Source organism: Pelodiscus sinensis, chromosome 1 (genome assembly GCF_052426305.1).
Source record: "Pelodiscus sinensis isolate ZL-2025 chromosome 1, ASM5242630v1, whole genome shotgun sequence".
NCBI classification, from domain to species: Eukaryota; Metazoa; Chordata; order Testudines; family Trionychidae; genus Pelodiscus; species Pelodiscus sinensis.
In genome coordinates, this window is record NC_143052.1 from 92,089,162 (window position 1) to 92,108,059 (window position 18,898).

Here is an 18,898-nt window from a genome sequence, read left to right on the forward strand (position 1 = left end):
AGAGGCCAAATGTTGTTTGCATTTCACACTGTGTCAGAGGATCTGTGCGCACAAGAAAGGACAGGATTTAGTCCTACATTTTCAGATTTTGGAAATCCTACCTGAAACTGTAGTTCTGCTTCTCTGAAAACACCCTACATTAGTCTGGTCACGCAGAGGCACATCATTTCTACAGTTTACCCCCACTCCTAAGACAGAATGGCCATTTGACAGAATAAACTGACAAGATACTACAGTATTAAATGCTTAGCAGCCAAACACATTTATTAGTCTCTTTTTCCAGGAACCCAAAAATATTTTGTAGTTATAATGTAAGCAACTGAGTTGCACATAATACAATCATATCTTTAAAAAACATAAAAATAAAATAAAAACAAAAGCTGTTTAAAAGCCCAAAAACCTTCAGAAAACTTATGTATTACACCATCTCTCAGTTTCAATGAAATGACGACGACTTAATTCCTTATTACTCTTAATTTGTCACACTCCAATAAAACATCACCCTTTTGTTTTTTTTAAATCCAGCATGAGAAATACAGTACCTGCTATGGCAAAAATACACATAAAATGCAACATTTCAGCTTATTTGTACATTAGTAGAGTTTAAACATTTTATTGTTTTTAAGTGAACCAGTGATTTTAAGTACCACTATACTAAAAGTAAAATAAAAATACAGAAGAGGAGGAGAAGGGGGGCAGCCTGCCATACAAAAGCACCTGTTAAAGTGCTGAGTTTCTGTGTCCATGGAAAACCACTAGGCTAGAAAGCAAGATCAAACACCAGGGTATATGGATAGGAATTAAGATGAAACCTGGGCATAAGTAGTTGTGTTAACCTCTTCTCTATTCTCCCTTGTCCTGTGTCTGCTTTCTCTGCTGCCCATTTAGGGGGAGGGCAGGAAGAAATCAGAATTAAAAGTTTACTAAAGAAAGCTATTTCAAGTATAAGAAAAAACACTCATAGGTAACTTTCAAAGAGCATCAATACATGCACCTACTATTCTTATTTATTACAATGTCTGCTCAGGGGGGACAGTGTTTCTGCAAGAGGGCTTCAGCTGTACCTTTCTGTTACCTCATTCATGTGCAAAGTAGGAAAGCTGCCTTTTCTAATCCAGCAGTTTCAGACATAAGTGATTATCCACTCTGCACTTATTTTTTTTAAAGGAAGGAGAGAGGAAGGGGGAACTATTTTACAAACAAGGCTAGATTAAATTAACCTCTTCCTCCACTCCTCCTCAAGACACACTTCCTCCCCCATTACCTGACTTGACTGTTAGCAATGAGGAAAACCTCACTAACCCTCTGATGCCCACCATCAGCCAGTTTCCTGATCAGGTAGAAAGCATTTGTCTTTGTAAACATAGCTCCTTAGGTCTGTGGATTTCAAAGCAGCATTTCATGTTTCCATCCAAATAGTGGAAACTAAAATAGTTCAGAACTCCTCCCCACCATTGCTTTCTTCACCACCTGTGCCACCCTCCCACCAAAAGGTTGCTTTTGGTATGTATTTGGTTCTTTTGGGAAAAGACATAACATTTAATTAAAAAGTAAACAGTGCAGAGTTACCATCAGCAGAACTATGCAATGTCTGTTCTGTTTTCTGTATAGAAAGGAAAGAATAACACATCTGTTAGATATTCTGCACCTCAGGAACATTGCAATTGTGCACAAGCTTTAGGGCTGCCCATGCATCATTTTGGTTTTGTTCTCTATGGAATCACTAGACAGATTTCATTGCATGCTGACAGAGGTGGAGGCAATGACATATGGAAGCAGTAGAGAGATAATCCTAAGGCCACAGGGAGCACTGCAATGGACAGAAAGGGCCAGTGAAGTGTCAGAAAGGAAGGCTTCAAATTCAGAATTGAAGCCAAATTTCTAGATTTCCAAGACCAAATTCCAAAGGCATGGGCTCATATGCACATCCCTGAGACACTTGTCCAAGAGAGAAGAAACTGACCATAACATGATTGGAGAGGGAGAAAGTATCAGAGGTTCCCTGACAGCTGTGGGATTTACCCAACAAAGACCTCTTACCCCACCACCCTCTCAGAGATTCTGGGTGAGCTGTAAGGCATATAAAAAAGCAGCATCTACTACTACTGAATGTCATTTCCTCTGTTTCTATGTACTATTGGTATATGATGGCTTCTTGTATTAGGGACAAGGTGACACTTTATTTGAAGTGTCAATATAACAACACTTTTATAAATTAATTCAGGGAAGGAAGCAGGGAGCTACACTGTCCTCTATTCCTGGAGCAGCATTAGGAACATGACTCTTCATTTTACAATCCCCATCAGATCTATAAGATACTCCTCCCTTCCTGAAGACAGGAAGAGATGCGTCCATGGCGGGATGACACTTCACTAGCCAATGTTTGTTTAAAGTCAAAGAAAAAAATAACACATTGCATCCAATTTAGAGATTTGGTAAGGAAGAGGAGGAAAGTTGCAAGTACATCAATCCAACCAGCTCCAATGTCTGCTTAAAAAGAATGGGCTTGTGACCTACTGCAAAAAAGGTATTACTGCATATAAAATGCAGGAGAGAAGACCAACATAGAGGGAAAGGAGAAAGCAAGCAGTAAGGATGGTTTAAGCTCTCCATTTACTTCTGCTTAGCTAAGTCATTTAAGGTCTAGATTTTTTTGATGTCGTAAATTTAGAAGTATTATAGATTCCCCCCTCCTACCTCAAACAATGTTAAGAATGAGTTATGTGGCTGTTTAAATTCATAATACTTATATAGTGCTTTTCATCTTCAATGCACTTTATAGACAAGAACTAGTTGATCCTCACAAAACCCCTGGGAGGTAGGTAAGTATTAGTATCCCCAATATACAGATGAAAAAAATGGAAACACAGAAATTAAATGACTTGCCCAAGGCTAAGGAGAAAAAATAAGGGCCACAACTGAAACTCAGAGTTTCAGGAGCTTGGGAAGATCCAAGAAGCAGATAAGCTCACCAAAGCTGGAAGAGAACACAGGGTTTAAGCAATGTTTAAAAGGAAATGTACCATGAGGTATTTTGTGATGAAGAATTGAAACTTCAGGATGTTTTTATGTTTAAAAGGCAATCCAACAGAGTGGAACCCTGATAAGATCACATCTGTAAGGCAGGCACAGATGTGAGGAGAGTGTCATCATCAAGTCTATTACTCATTACAGTACTGTGAACGTCAACAAAAAATAAAATTGCTGCATGAAAAACACTGAATACAGGCAGGATAATCCCTCAGTTATGATACTGTTATCTAAGATAATGCCAAGGGTAATGCAGGTACCATGGTTCACCATGGGTAAGGGAAAGTCAAGTCAACACAAGGCTCCTATTGAGACAAGAACAGGGCAGTTAGAGTTAGATTTTTATTTTTTTCCCCCACAAAGAGACCACTCCAAGAAGCCCACTGAGCTCTAGGTAAATGTGCATTTTGGGAGTGAGAAGTGAATCCTCTTTTACCCATTGGGACAGCAGCCACTTTCCAGTACACAAGGATAATTTCTTTTATTTGGATGGTGTTCTCTACACTAGTCTTTGTTCCCTAAAATTTTCTCACTATCACCACCACTGCTACATCTCCACTAGTAGTACTACTATAGACAAGGCTTTGGCAGTAGCTAGTGTTTTAACTGCCAAGTTCTCCTACACCTGTTTAGGGCTAGAAGATAAATAGAGTACTCTATCTTTAATAGTGCTACCACACATAAGAGCTGCATTACAGATAGCAATAGTGGCTATTTTAGGAAAAGTTTAATGTATACACTTTTTGAGTAAGGGAAGGTTCTGTTCCAATTCTCCTGAGAGAATGACTATTTTAATGGAGAGTGACTAGATACATCCCAAAAGACAGTGCCTGAGGCACTCTGTTTCCTGAGCTTGAAAGGGGCCCTAACACAGGAGGTGGTCACATAGTTTCCCAGGGAAAGCTGGGTTTCATGTCACACTATTGGCCCTTGGTTAACACTGCATGGCTAGAATTCACAATCCTGCAGAATATTTTGGGTTAGATTTTGGAATAAATGTTAATTGAATTCTTAAACTGTCAAGCTAACAAAATCCCCAATTTAGGAGGAGTCCTTCTCTTTGGAAGTCAGCACTCTCACTCTCTCCTTCCCTCCACACCTAACATGTATGCACCATGGACACAGAAACTGCTGAAAAGTCTAGCAGAGCTACCTCTTCTTCCCCCATGTCCTCCCAGCAGAATGCATAGTTTACAATTCACTTACAAAATAAAGAAGCAATGCTGACCACATATGGGACCTTTTTTTTAAAAAGAAAAAAAAAACCTCTTCTTAAGTTCAGTATCAAAATTCACATTTGCATAATAATACATTTCAAGGCCATTAGAGAGGAATGAGAGCGAAGCAAAGAAAGCTGCAATGTCTCTCCTCCCTTTGTCTTCCTGAATAGAGCTGTAGGGTCCCACTAAGAGTTTCTTTTTGGGGTGAGGACTGAAGGGGGCTAATACAACAGCTCTTGCACACCTCAGATTTGGGGTGAAAAGGTGGAATAATAGGGAAAAACAAATGGAAGGAGACACTGCAGATTCCCATGTTTAGCTACAAACAGCTTTGAAGAAAAAAATTACTTCAGACTTTTTTCTTTTCTTTTTTAAACACTTCTACCTCACCATTTCTAATTTTTTTATTCTTATAATACCCTGTTAATTTAAATGGCAACGTTTAATGTGCTGGAAGTTAAAGGGTTGAAAAAAATATAATTTTCCTGTTTCTCTCATTAGGACATGGAAAGAAAGGATACAAGTGTGCCTATACCCACAAATGGCAGAAGCTACAAAATTTCTTCTCTACATGCATAAATGTGTCTCAAACATCACTGAGTTTCACTTCTCCAGTGCTTACAAAAAATTAAAGCAAGCTACACACACAAAAGAGAAGCTACATAATACAAATATAAATTCAACCTGCAACGGCAGACTAACTACCAACAGCTTCTGTGCATCATGTCATGTCTCTTTCCAATCCCCAAACCTCTTAATCACTTATGATTACTTACTGTGCAGTGTAGAGACTAGCTCAAAGATGATTCTCATTGAAAGGGACCAATGGGATGGCATCTTTATTTGACCTCTTGAAAGAATGAATTGACCATTGTCACCCTACTCCAGCCCAAGTAGTCTCCTTAGTCACTGTACTCACAAAGGCACATTCATAAATACCACATTTAAGTTACTGCTTGTAAAAGCAACAAAGAGGGGAAAAATGTTAAGCGCTTATACCCCAATTCAACCCTACTGACCCAGCAAGAAACATCACATATCACTTGGTGAGACCCCACTTTTTACCTTCAGAAGGTACATATTTATTAAAGAAGTTTTCAAAGACCCCTTTTTTCTTGTTGCATAAATTAATGCTTTCCCCCATTTTTGGCTTACATGTTTTGGAATACAGCACACCCCCACTATAAAGCTCTGTTGTAAGGCTACCCTCTAATGTAAGGCTGTTCTACCTTGGCTCCCTTTTCACTCTATTCCTCCTCCCCCCCCCCCCCCCCCCGACTAGAAACACAAAACATTCAACACCTTATATAAGAAGGGTGAGCCGATTCTAGAAGGGGAAGGGAAAAGGAAGAAAAGCACTTAATATCACAACCATGTCACTAAAATAGCTATTTCCAGAAAGTTCTGCCACCTGCTCCTGCTGATTAACATTAGTATTGAGAAAGAACTATGTTCATCTAAGCTTATTTTAATCTACAATGTGAGAGAAACTTCCATTTATTTGTCATGGTTAAAAAGTTAAAAAATGACAATTTTTATTATTTGAATGCACTGATTTGTACTTTAATACCTAAGATGAGGCATTAAGTGTTTAAAAAGAAACACTTCTTGCTAAACACTCCCTGCCTCTTGTTTGTCCATGAAAAATCTTCCCATCTCCTCTCTTCTCCCTCTGCCCTCCAAATAGCCAAGAGAATGTGCCACAAAGAATACTCAGACACAGCCTGGCACAAAGCTTTCCACCATTTTATCTCGAGTGCACTGTTTTGTGTTTATAAGAATGGTTTTTAGGGTCAAGTAAAAATTATTTCAACTCTGGTTAAGAAAAAAATTAAAATTTCACAAGCTTTTAACACTGCTCGATGTTCCCATTACTGATTGCCGCATGCACAGTGGGAAACGGCTCTTTGCGGAGGGCACTTAGTTTGCAAGATGCTCTTTTCACAACCTAGGGTTCTGAGAGGTTTTCAGAGAAACTTTCCTGCATATCTTTATAAAAAGCAACACACAAACTGTGGAAGCATGTGAATGTTGCTTTATTGCATGCCTTATATTAGGTTACATCTACACTGGCCTGACAACACAGTTTAAAAATAGGCTTAGAGCCCTACACATGTGCAGACCATTAGAACACTTCTGTGGCACCGGTGGAATTTTAATCATTTTCCATAATGGGACGAAAACTCATCCAAAGTTCTAGCCAACTACAGAACATGGCTGAAGTTCAATGTGCATCACAAACCAAACTATGTTGCAAAGAGGTCCACTGAGTTTTAAATACCAGCATTGAGGATTTTATTGTGGACAGAGTTCTACTAGAGCCTGGCCAGTCAATGTTAAAAGGATTAAACTTACCTACTTATCTACTTTAGAGAAATTTTGCCAACATTTCTCTACTATTGGTAATACAAGTTCATTTGTGCTGGTATATGCAATGGTGGATATTTTTGCAGAATGTAGAGGAGACAAACATTATTAGAACAGTCCTTAAAAGTTAGCCCCTATCTAACACACTTTAGTCCTATCCACAAACTCCAGTTAGCTGCAAGGATTTAAGCTCTGTTTATTTGTATTTTAAGCTCTGCTGTAACACCAGGATAGATGGGCATAGCTTTTGTATACACTAGAAAAATTCGGCAGAAGTTTCTCATTATTAATACCTGGACAACCACACAAGGAACCTTAGTGTTGGCAGACTTCTGGAGTTGGCAGCATCTTGTCATCTATAGTCTGTTCAGAGTAGGTATAATCAATATGATGCTTAAAATGCCAGAGGCAGCAGGTGGCCCATCTATGCTGGACTCTCAATGTTATGAACATTAACAGTGGGATTTTTTTTTTCTTTTTTGAAAAATTTTAAAAAAGGCTACAGGTTCTGCATATGCTGCTTTAACTACAAGACAAAACTCAGTCTTGATAAAATTAAATTCTTCTGACAGCAAGTTTCTTATACATCATTTAAACTTTCCATTTTGGGACTATTTACTGCATTATTATTTTGCATATTTACAGTTAAGGAGACATCCATCCCTGCTATAATGGAATTTTTCTCAAGTAAAAAAAAAATCTAACTTCCACCTAAGTCAATCAGGACTTCATATCCTGAGAGACTATGTGCCAAGCACTGTAAGTGCATCTCAGAACACTGGAGAAGTCCTGGATGTTGAAGTCACACAGTTTACAGTGAATTTAATATATGCATGGACATGCAGGTGTTCCTGGTTGTACTGGTACACTATAGTGTCCCGGCTATAATATTAAATCCTTGTCCTGCAACCTCTGACTTATACTAATAGCCCTTACTCCTATGAGTTGCACTTACTCATTCAAATCAGTGGCACAAACTTGTGAGAGTAAGGATTACTCCTACAATGGTTTCCAAGATCTGGTCCAGAGGGCCAAATTTGGATCTCAGAGGTACATACTGGGCCCCCATTAAAGTCAGCAGGAGATTCACATGCAAGAGTCAAAATCAGATCCAGGAAGAGGGAAAGGCAGCTGAGGGATGAAGCAGAAAATGATTATTCTACAATCAAGGCATGAACAGAAGAGATGTGGCAGCATTTAATGAGGAAGAAGAGCACACACTAATAAAAACTTGGCCTTTACAAAGTATTACACCTGAAACCTTTACTGGTTCAAATTCCTGCAATGAAAAAAAATATTACGTAGAAATATCTAGATTTCTAATGTACTAATTTTTTAAAAGCTTCAAGATGAATTAAAAAAATAGGTCAACTTAATACAAAGGTTAAATTGTTCTCTAATAATGGAGTCTACTGAAAATATTTTGTTTATACTTCAGAGTGAAGCATGTTTGGTGTAAGATCTCCGTTCAATATATAAATTCTTCAGTTGGTTTAATCTGAACACCAGGAAGCCAAAATCTAAGAAAAAGGTCATACCATTTGATTCCTCAGCATTCATGGGAAAGTGTCCAGAAAAAGCACAGGCTTATTGGAAAGGACTAAAAGGCTTCCCAAAGGGCATCTAGTTCAAGAAATTTAATCTACTTTCCACTGGAATTGTGTTAGATTTTAAAACTTTCTTTGATTTTGTTTCTTGTTTTTCTTGCCAGAAATGCTCACTATCACTTCATTAAAAGTTACTATGGCATCAGGGAGAGAGGCAGAAAAGATCAAACCCATCTAATTCAGAGAGTAAACCTACAGACAATTCAAGCAACATTTGGGAGAGGGGGAAAGCAGTTGGTACTGAAGCAGGATTTATAGAAAATAAAATGTAAAAAGAAATAAAAACACTAAAATGTAATTAACAAATTAAATAGTTGAGGATTAATAAAAGGAGACAGGAAATCAGGAAGAAAGGAATAATAATTGAGACATGTAGGTGCTGAGATTATATGGCCATGAAAAGTAAGAATCAAGAACAGAACAGCTACAAAGTGCATTCTTTGTTTCTTCATGAACATCTTGGGTAGCTGAAGATGTATTTTTGAGATTAACAGGAAAGACTTGAAATTTGACCCGAAATAGAAGCAGAGGTTCATAATCTATTCTAAGATGTGGGCCTCTCCACCTCAGAAACTTTTCCTAGATTTTCTTTTATGATGTTCATGTAAAACAATGCTGGCAGCAATTAGCATATTTTTCCTGTCCAGGACAGTCACAAATGTGTTCTCTCAACACACCTACCCCATAACATATCTTGCTTGTCTTTTTCATGCACTGACATCAATAGAACTGTTTGTTTGAGAAACACAAGCCATATTTGGCCTATAGAAGAGTGCTGTCTGCTAGCATGGGCTTCCAAATTTATTTTTCATAACGGTCAGGAAATCCATTATAGAACCAATCTGATGACACAGTGATTATCTGTATGTTTTCCACTATAAATTTGGACAGTAATGAAACTAGCAACTATTTTTTTTTTCAAACTGGGAAATGGGAGGCATTAAGCTCTTTCAAGCAACTTATCAATTGACGATTCAAGACAGAAGTGCCTAAGAAAAAGTCTACACAGACTTCAGGAATTGGGGTGTTTTTGGAGAGGGGAAGGATGCTCTTATAAAATGACACAAAGATTCAGTGCTCTAATCTCTTAGTAGTCAGCCATGGCTGTTGCCAAGGGACTGCAGCAAAGGCATTGCATTGTTTTTCAACAAGTCCTACTGTTTTCTGTTATTAAGACACTACAAATTGATAAAGCACTGCCTCTGGAAAAGCATACAAATAAATACCTCCTCAATTTACAAAAATAAAAATAAACAAAAGAATCCCTCTCCATTGGCCAGTCATATCACAATTTTCCAAATTAACATGGTGTATTGTTTTTAACATACTTGCATTCACACACATGCAGGAAGAATGCAACACAAAAACAAGCACTTCTGAAGTTACAGGAGAGGAACTTGGCATTTGATTTTTCAAATAAAAAAAAAATTGTCTGTTATGTAACTCACTGCATGTCATGCCTTTCTGGCAGGCTCATTTTCTGTTTTCACAGCAGGTGCATTTATTTCCATTGAGTGCGTGGACTACATATGCCTCCTTTTGCAGAATGTGTGGGTGTATTACAAAGGCACTAAAATGGCTTGTGGTTTCAGCCTAACTTCAGGCAGATTAGGCCCCTCTTCCCTACTAGTGGGAGGTAGGAGTTTATCCATCCCAACACAGAGATCAGAAATGTCACTCTCAAAGCTGGGAGTCCTGACAGCTGGCACCAGTGGGGTCAGCAGAAGAGCTTAAATACTTCCCTAAAAAAAACCCACCCCACCCTAAAATAAAAGTACATTTCTGGATGAGAGATGTAGAAAAGCAAGCAGCAAATCTCCATAACGGGGATTAACATTGATTAGGGGGTAGATGGAAACTTAAAATAATCACTTTTGTTCTCTAAATTACATCCCACAAACTTTCATATTCTCCCCGCTCTTGCTCATTTTCTGTATTAAAAAGGAGACAAGATAAAACTGTTCAATTGCTAGGATATTCCACAGGTACGGGTTAAGATTTACAGTCTTATTTTTTTTTAAAAAAAGGTGCTTGGAGGAATATTTCAGTCTAATTTTCATTGCAAAAGAACTAAGTGATTGTATTTCCACTCAGACATTTCTCTCCCCGCGTACATGCTCCCACATCAGATTTACAAAGCTCTACAAAGAATAACCTTTCTTCTCCAACAACTTGGTTTTTAAGATTACAATGAATTTCTGTTGCTGCTACTGAATTTGTTATAATTATTATTGTTACAGTCTTGAAAATGCTTGATCCCCAGTTATAACAGTAACATTTGAAGATTTTTCTGCTTTTTTAATTTTTTTAAGTAAAATCTTTCAAAGTTTTTGAAGATTCAGAAACTTGTAAAAGTTTATCAACAGGAAAGAAACAGCCATCTATCTAGGATAAGATAAGGTTTAATACACTATCTTCAAAAACTGGCTTCCTACCCTAGAATTCCTGAGAAAGCTTGCAAATTTAAAGCAGGAAAAAAGGTTAAAACAAACAAAAAAACACTGTTAAATGCTCCCAGAGTTAGTCTTCATCTAATATATATGCATGCATGCATGCGTGCACTTTTTGGTCTTTTTTTGTGTGTAAGTTTTAATTTTTTTCTCTTTAAGTTTACGATGGAAGAACATTTTTAGCTTTTCATTTTTAAATATTTCAGATCCCTCATTATGTCTTGTAAACAAGAGGGGTTCTAGCACCCGGCTTTCACCGTAGTATCGCAATGAACTCAACTAACCCAAAGTGCAGGTAAAGGGACCTTAGGGCAGTTTGGGAGAGAGAAGTGAAGGGGTGGGGAACACAGCAGTGAACCAGCATGGGCAAGTCACATGACAGAATGTATACTGTCTTACTCAGGCCATCATAGGTGCTCGACTGGAAAGTACTGCTGGCACAGGGCTTTTTATCTGTCCTGCATCTCTGCTCATGGCTGGTCTTCATATTGAGGCTATCAGAGACAATACAACTCTGCCTGGGGGGAGGAGGGAACAAACCTACCTGATAGGAGATGGAAGAAAAACATTTCGTTTCAATGTGTATGGTGGGATGGAGGAGAGGGCATAGTAAAAAAATTAAATAACAAATGAAAAAAAAAAGAATATTCAAAAAGAGCCAGATATTATGCTGCAGACTCCAGTTTATACTTACACACACACACACACACACACACACACTTTTTCCTCACATAATGCCTAGCATGTGAATCTATAAGCATATGCAGATGCAGCATCCCCCTCAGTCAGCCTTCCATGTGACACTGGTTTTACACAGATATGGCAATTAAAAAGCCACAGAATTCCCATGACCTCTCTCCGTACACATTCACAAACACACACACACACACACACACTTTGAGTTTGCCTTTTCCACTCCCACCATGCTTAAAGAGTTATTAAATACATTACACTTAGACACTACTGTATCCTTCAGTGAATATGCAAAACAAAGATTCCCCTTTCCTCCCCACCTCCTACAGTTAATTAGGACAACAGAGGTACACTCCCATTCACTGCTGGAATGGGTAGTTTTTTGCTGGTACAGAATGTCAGCACTTTATGTTAAATAGTATAACACAGAGCTTGACACCATCACACTAGTGGTGGCACTTTGAGAAGAGTACAGGCATCTCTCTTTCCTCTTCTCCCTGCAGCCACAAAATCTCCCCTGCATTGTGTAAAAAGATGTCCCTTCAAGTTTACTACAGCTCTTTCCACAACAAGCAGTGTTGTAAGTTTTGTTCCCAGCACAGACAATGGCTATCACTGTGGATTATAGGTCATGCCCATTCTGCCAAGAGTATTACTACACTGATGCTCAAAAAATCCCCTCCCCCCCGCATCTTTCGTTAAATATGGAAATTAAAAAGCAACAGTACAGAAAGAATATAAACAAAAACAAAAAAGGTGCAATACTTTAAAAAAAAGTTTTTGCTAGTTATATACCTGCCTAAGCAAAACCACATACACAGGAAAAAACACAACACAGAGAAACAAAAGGAAACATTTGAAGTACACACTGGTTTAAGAACATTCGTAAGTAAACGTTTCTGTCAGTGATGGTCTGGTGCGGTAATACACCAAGCCCTGGCACAGGTAACACTCTTCAGGAGGGATGCAGAAAGGAGTTAGCTGCATGTGCTTTCAGGAGATGAGGCAGATAGGCCAGCAAACTGCTGACACCACTTAGTTTTGTCAGTTTTAATATAAACAGTAAATCAATTAAGAGAATAATGTTGGTTGGGCTGGAATTTCAGGGTTTTGATGAATACTTCATGAATGGACATGGATACATAAATACAATTGGGGGAGGGGTGAGACTAATTTTTTTTTAAAGGTGCTGTAGACTGCAAGGAACTAGATAAGAACATTGGTCTTAGCCACTTACAAATGTGATGTCTTCTATTTTCTGGTTTACCCTCCACAGAAGAATAAAGAATGGCTTTCATTATAAAACAAACATTCTAGGGTTTACTCACAAAACCCCCACATGCAGACATAAATAAATAAATACACTGCTACTCAAAAGACAACACTGGCTCCTCTTCTCGACAAATCCTTCAGACATGGCAGTGTTTTGCTCTACCACAGGGTCAGAACAAGGGCTTAGAAGCAACAAACCACATTCAATATGATCTGCACACTTGAATTAGCACCCTACTAAAATTAATTAAAAAACAAAACAAAGACTTGACAAATTTTAATCCAGCCCAAGAAAATTTTGATTCAGCCACTGGGACTCCCCCATTCTTGTCTTGTTTTCAGAACCAAGACACTCAGACAGACAGACAGCCCACAGACCCATCAGCAATGCAGCATTATGAGACAGCAAGAGAGAGAGGGAGAAAATGCAAACTTACCAGAAATAAGCACATATGGGCAGTTACATGTGCCAGAACACACTGGTATTTATCAACCAGCCAATCACAAAGTGTTGGGGGTTTTTTGTTTTTGTTTTTTTTTTTCAATTTTTTTTTTGTTTTTAAAGTGAGGCTCCGTCAAGTCTTCCCCTCCCCCCACCCTTGCAATTCTTTTGAACCCCACCCCTAGCCCCACCCAACACGGTAGACCTAAGGACGGAAACACACCCAGTGCAAACAAAGTTAAAAAGCTATTTTTTCAGTATATATGTTTCTTAGCAACAACTTCCGTATAACATGAAAAAGTGAAAAACTAGAAACTAATTTTTTTAATTTTTTGTGTTTAAATTTAAATGGTATGTGTACTTGCTTCACATTGTCTTTCTAAAGTTGGCGTTCATGATTCAAGTATTTCAAGAGTGATATGTTCTCTTTTTGGATTCATATTCCAAACAAAAAAACTGAAGTTATATAAGGGAGGCAACTATGTGCTCAGACAGTCTGTCAATGACCCACCTTTTTTTCTCTCTCCGTTTTCTTTTTTCCTTTTAAAAATGTATTTATTGCAAGTTGAAAAAAAAACGAAAAGGTCAAGTTAGTGCTGCTGCTGTTCCAAAAAAGGTCACGAGGTCAGAGTTGAAAGTTCTAAGTTCAGATTGAATCCGACCCTCCTCCCAGAAGGTCTCCAGGTAGTAAGGGAGCAGGACTGCCCATTCTGTGGGGATCTTCTACACTTGGAACCCCCCACAAGCTTGAAGAATAGTTTGGGGGCCCCCACAATGAAGCGCCAGAAAGATCACCTCCGCTGCTGCTGCCACCACTGCTGCTCCACTGCCCAAGCCCTGCTGATCCACCAAAAAGATTCAACGGAGGTCCAACTGCATCTGTCTGGTTCTGTCCTGTCTCCAGGGATTGCCAGCCTGCTGCAGGTGCACTTGGGGTTGCTGCAGGTGTAGGGGGCTGAGCTTGTGCCAGAAAGCGACTAACCTCCTCATCTGTGGCAAATTCAGCCAGGATGGTAGTGTTTCCCAACACACACCTGGAGGCGAAGGGAAGGGTGAATGAGAAGAAAAAAGATCATATTAAAAACCAGGGTACATGCACAGTATTCAAAATGGCAAAAGACTACCCAGGCCAGTAAGGAAATCAGTGGTAGAACTAAGCAAGGGAGATGACTGCAGCCACCTCCATTTTACCAGTTTAATCAGACTCTATAGAACCCAATCTTTTTTTTTTTTAATGGAAATAAATGTACAGCTCTTATGGCTGTGTAAGAAACCCAGTCCACAGAGAAACATCAACAGCACCATGCACGTGGAAGAGATAATTATCCTCAAAAAAACTAACAGTGCAGAAACACATGAATAGATTTAGTGTGTATATTTTTCCAAAACATAAAAGCTCAAGAAAAGGTTTGAAACCAAAGAACTTTAGAATGAAAGGAAAGCAATTTTCCTTCTCCTGGATTTCCAGTCTTTTCTTAGATTTAACATTTCTGAAAGGTAAGAAAAAGCATGGGAGGGACTCTTTGCTCCCAAGACTCCATGCACTTCTAAAGCAAGCCAAAAATCACATTCAAATTTAAGAAAACTAACGTGAGACTCTTTCTTCAAATCCGAAGAGCCCTGAAAACAAGAAACCAATTCTGGGATTTGCAGACTCCCAGAGAGCCTATTTTAAATGCCCCTCAGTTAAAACCAGAGTCTATTTTATCTTTTCCTGACCCTATTTTTCTGCACTGTGGTTCCCCCAAGGAGGAAAGATTACTTGAAAGAAACAGAACTGAAGAATCATTACAGGTAGGTAAAAACCAGCAGGAGGAAAAATGCAGAAAGTATAGTGTTTCCCTCAGACATTTTAATGAAAAGATTCTAAAATTTAAGAAAAAAAATCAAGACCTTTTAATTTAATTGTAAAAAGTTTTCAAAAATCCTTTTAAAAAAAGTGAGTATTATTTGGATTAAATTGTTTTTACTTCTTTTCATCTACTACACTCAAACTGTGGCTCATGTTGAACTTGTTGGGGCCCAAGTGGGACTGGCTGGTCACGTAGTGCTGCATTCTCAGTCCTTATTTCTGGCTACTAAAGCTCTTCATTAAAACACATTAAATACATCCCTATCATTATTTTCTTATGTAAGCAACTGCTGTGGCCACCACAAGAGTCTTTCACCATCATGAGTGGGAGGCAGTGACACACACAACCGAGAATGAGAGGATAAGCGATCTTTGAGACTAAAATGTGGTCCACCCCACAAAACAGTTTGAGAAACCCTGCTCTAGGAAACAAGCTTTCCTTCACAAAGCACTTCCCCCTACTCCACCAATACCCTTTAAAAAAAAAAAAAAGAAGGGCAGGGAAGGTAAGGGATTTAAATTTGGTATTCACACGGACTTGGTTTCAGATGAAAATGTGACTGACCACTTTGCAAAATCTTGCACAGTACTGCTCATTTGAAGCAAATATATTAATTTTCATAAAAACAACCAGATTTGAATATTCACTTGCATATTAGTCCCAATAGGCCACCTCATCCATTGTAAAATCCTTGTGACACTATCACTTTAAAGCAGTAGCACAGTCTCATTCAGAAATCATGCCTCATTCCCCAGTCTCTTCTGGTAAAAGAAGGGATTCCTAGCATGAAAGTCTGACTTAATACCTGAGTTTCTAAAATCTGGAAGTGGACAGACAAAAAACCTGGTTACTAACCTTTCACAACTGTTCAAGAGCTTGCCATGTCCATTCAATGCTAGGTGACTCACAAGCAGTACCCCTGGAATTGGTGCAAGATTTTTTGCTACATGGCAAGACGTTTGGGCTGCGTCTAGACTGGCAAGATTTTGCGCAAAAGCATGTGCTTTTGCACAAAATCTTGCTGCCTGTCTAGACTGGCCATGAGTATTTGCACAAGAACACTGACTTTGTACTGTACAAAATCAGTGGTTCTTGCGCAAATACTCTGATGCTCCCGTTCAGGAATAAGCCCTCTTGCGCAAGTATTCTTGCACAAGAGGTCCAGTGTAGACAGACAAGTTAATTTCTTGCGCAAGAAAGCCCGATGGCTAAAATGGCCATCGGAGCTTTCTTGTGCAAGAGAGCGTCTACTCTGGCACAGATGCTTTTGTGCAAAAGCAAATCTTTTGCGCAAAGGCACATGCCAGTGTAGACGCTCTCTTGCGCAAATACTTTTAACGGAAAAATGTTTCAGTTAAAAGTATTTGCACAAAATCATGCCAGTCTAGACGCAGCCTCTGAATCTGAGGGTTGAGTCACACAGCAGCCATGCCATCAGGCATAGGGAGGTAAGATTCAGGTCAAGCAACTGGCTGTAGTATTGCAAAGTCAAGTCCAAACAGGATGGGAGCACTGGAGGAGCTGCCACTGAGAGGTCAGAAACATGCCAAACTAATGCCGGCATGGCCACACCAGAGCAATCATGATAACCTTTCACCATAACCTCTTGATATTTACATACTGCAGAAAGGCATCAGAAAGTGAAATTTTTCTAAGCCTGCATACAAAACAGAACCAATGACATTGCCTGTTCTGTATGGAGGCAAACAGGTCCAATTGGGGGAGTCTCACACTTGTGCAAGATAATAGTGTGGCAAGAGGAAAAGAACCTACTGAGGTGATCTGCCAACCCATTCCAGTCTTCTAGGAAGTGTGATGCCTCAAGGTGAATGGTTTGGTTCACACAGAATTAAACAAATGTACTACTGGATGTGGGACAGTGAAAGGCACTCCCTTCATCATAGAATGTGGGTCTCTCCACCAAGTAAAAGAAACAAAGATAGATGACAAAATCATGAGAACTGAGTCTGCCCGGGGATTAAACTAATGCCAGTCATATCTGTATGGGTCTGAGGTGTAGCTGCACAATACAGGTAACATGCTGCCATGTGACCTAAGAACTTGAAGCACATCCATGCAGTTGTAAGCAGGTGGTGATTTCATCTGACATAGTTCAGAACCAAGCCTCTGGGAAGTAGGACTTGGCCTGCTTGGAGCTGACCACTGTCCCAATAAACTCTATCTGTACTAAAATCAATGCTGATTTCAATTTGTTTATTAAGAGACCATCAGTGCCTGAAAGGTGGCCCGTACTATGCCAACGCTGTGCTGAGTCTGAGTGACCTTTGGCCAGCCAATCACTGAGAAGCAGGTAGACATGTACACTTTGACATCTGACTTAGGCTGCAACCATAGCTATATATTTTGTAAAAACTCATGGGACTGCTGACAGACTAAGGGAAATATGATGAACTGGTAGTGGCACTGACCCAATACAACTTTGAGAATCATTTGTGTCCACAGGTGGAAATGTAGAAATAAGTGTCCTGTAACTCGAAGGCAGCATACCTGGATCCAGGCAGGAAATGACAGAGCTAGGGGAGACCATGTGAAATCTAGTAGAGATAAAGGGATCTACCATAGGACCCTGTCTGGTCCAAACACAGCATCATTGACTGGGTCTGGCCATTCTGGAGGGAGTGGCTGCAGCCAGGATATCAATCAGGCTGTGTGTGAAACTCTTTGGCTTCCAGCCCTAATTTCTGTGGCAATCCATTTCACGAGCTCTTGACGGGCCCTGGAGTAATCTGGTGGAACTGAGATATTAGTACTTGTGCCCACCTGATCCGGGCATGAGAAGTAAGAGGCTAGCACCACAAAAGGTGCTGATCCTTTCTCCTCCATCTATTCCACCCTCCATTGGGGCCACTTCAGTGATATTGGGGTCGGTACTAGAATTTGAATGTGATGTTGGTTGGGAAGAAACAGTGGTCAGACACCACTGAGTAGGACTAGTGGGAATGTAACTTGCAGGTACTTTTTTGGCAGGCCAAAGGATTTCCGCTCAGAGTCTGAAGAGCTCTCTTTCCCTGGAGACCATGGCAGAACTGTGCCCTCTCTGCATCCAGGCAGTGATGGAGAGTTGGTCAGTGATGCTGGATCCGGGACTGCTGCATCAGAGCCATAGAGGGCTTCTCTCTGGAAGGTGCTGCTACAACGGCCAATGACATGCTGGAGTTCACTGCCCCAAGAATCCTTGTATCCCTGGATGGGAACAGGTATTGGGCAATATAAGGAGGGACATGATAGCCTTTGTAGCCTGGAAAGCTTCTGGACTTGAGGGGGGCCTGATTCTGGAGAGGATGGGTGGCCTGGTGAGTCTTGCTTCATCAGGGGCTTCTTGCTTGCCCCTCTTCAACATCTGAGAGCGCTCTCTTGGAATGCTGTTTCTTATGCTTCTTCCTTGGTGCTGGCGAGGAGAATAGTGCTGGGAAGAGCTTTGTGTCAGTGGGGCACTCTGCATGGAGACCAAACTGCTCAGTGATGACTGGAGTATGATGCTCCGAAGACAGTTTGAAGGCTGCCTCCATGAAGAAAGCCTTCAGATCAACATCCCTGTCTTTCTGAGTGAATGGCCTGAGACTCTTGTATTTCTTAACCTGAACTTCCCCAAAATACTTTAGACAGCTTGAATGAGGGTTGCTCATTGGATTGGCCTTCCACAAGAGGTACATGGTTTGAAGCCCAGTGACCAGAGCATGCAGAGTCTCTGGAATGGTGTCCCACAATGACTGAGACTGCACTGTATACACTAATACTAATAATTAAAGTTAACCTCAAAAACTATATAGTACAGACTACAAAGTCCAAACCATTGGGAAAACCTTGCAAGAACAAGAAGGCCATTCCAAACAACTGTGATGGGTGGTAAGAAGGAAATGAGAGGGTGCAGAATAGTCGGTGGCTCTCAAACCAGCACACGTGCCTGGGAGGCCAGTCTTATGGATACTAATAAGGGGAAAAT

General features: G+C 39.9%; 1 protein-coding gene across 11 annotated transcripts in view; it reads right to left on the reverse strand.

The window, feature by feature from the left end:
- Positions 1-238: 238 nt before the first annotated feature.
- TNRC6B (trinucleotide repeat containing adaptor 6B) overlaps positions 239-18,898 on the reverse strand; it is a 260,830-nt gene continuing 242,170 nt past the window's right edge. For all 11 annotated transcript variants that reach the window (XM_075912508.2, XM_075912457.2, XM_075912600.2 and 8 more), the window contains one exon: positions 239-14,115. In XM_075912508.2, the coding sequence (XP_075768623.2) occupies positions 13,728-14,115 (388 nt within the window). In that variant the 3' untranslated portion in view covers positions 239-13,727. The remainder of the gene's footprint in view (positions 14,116-18,898) is intronic.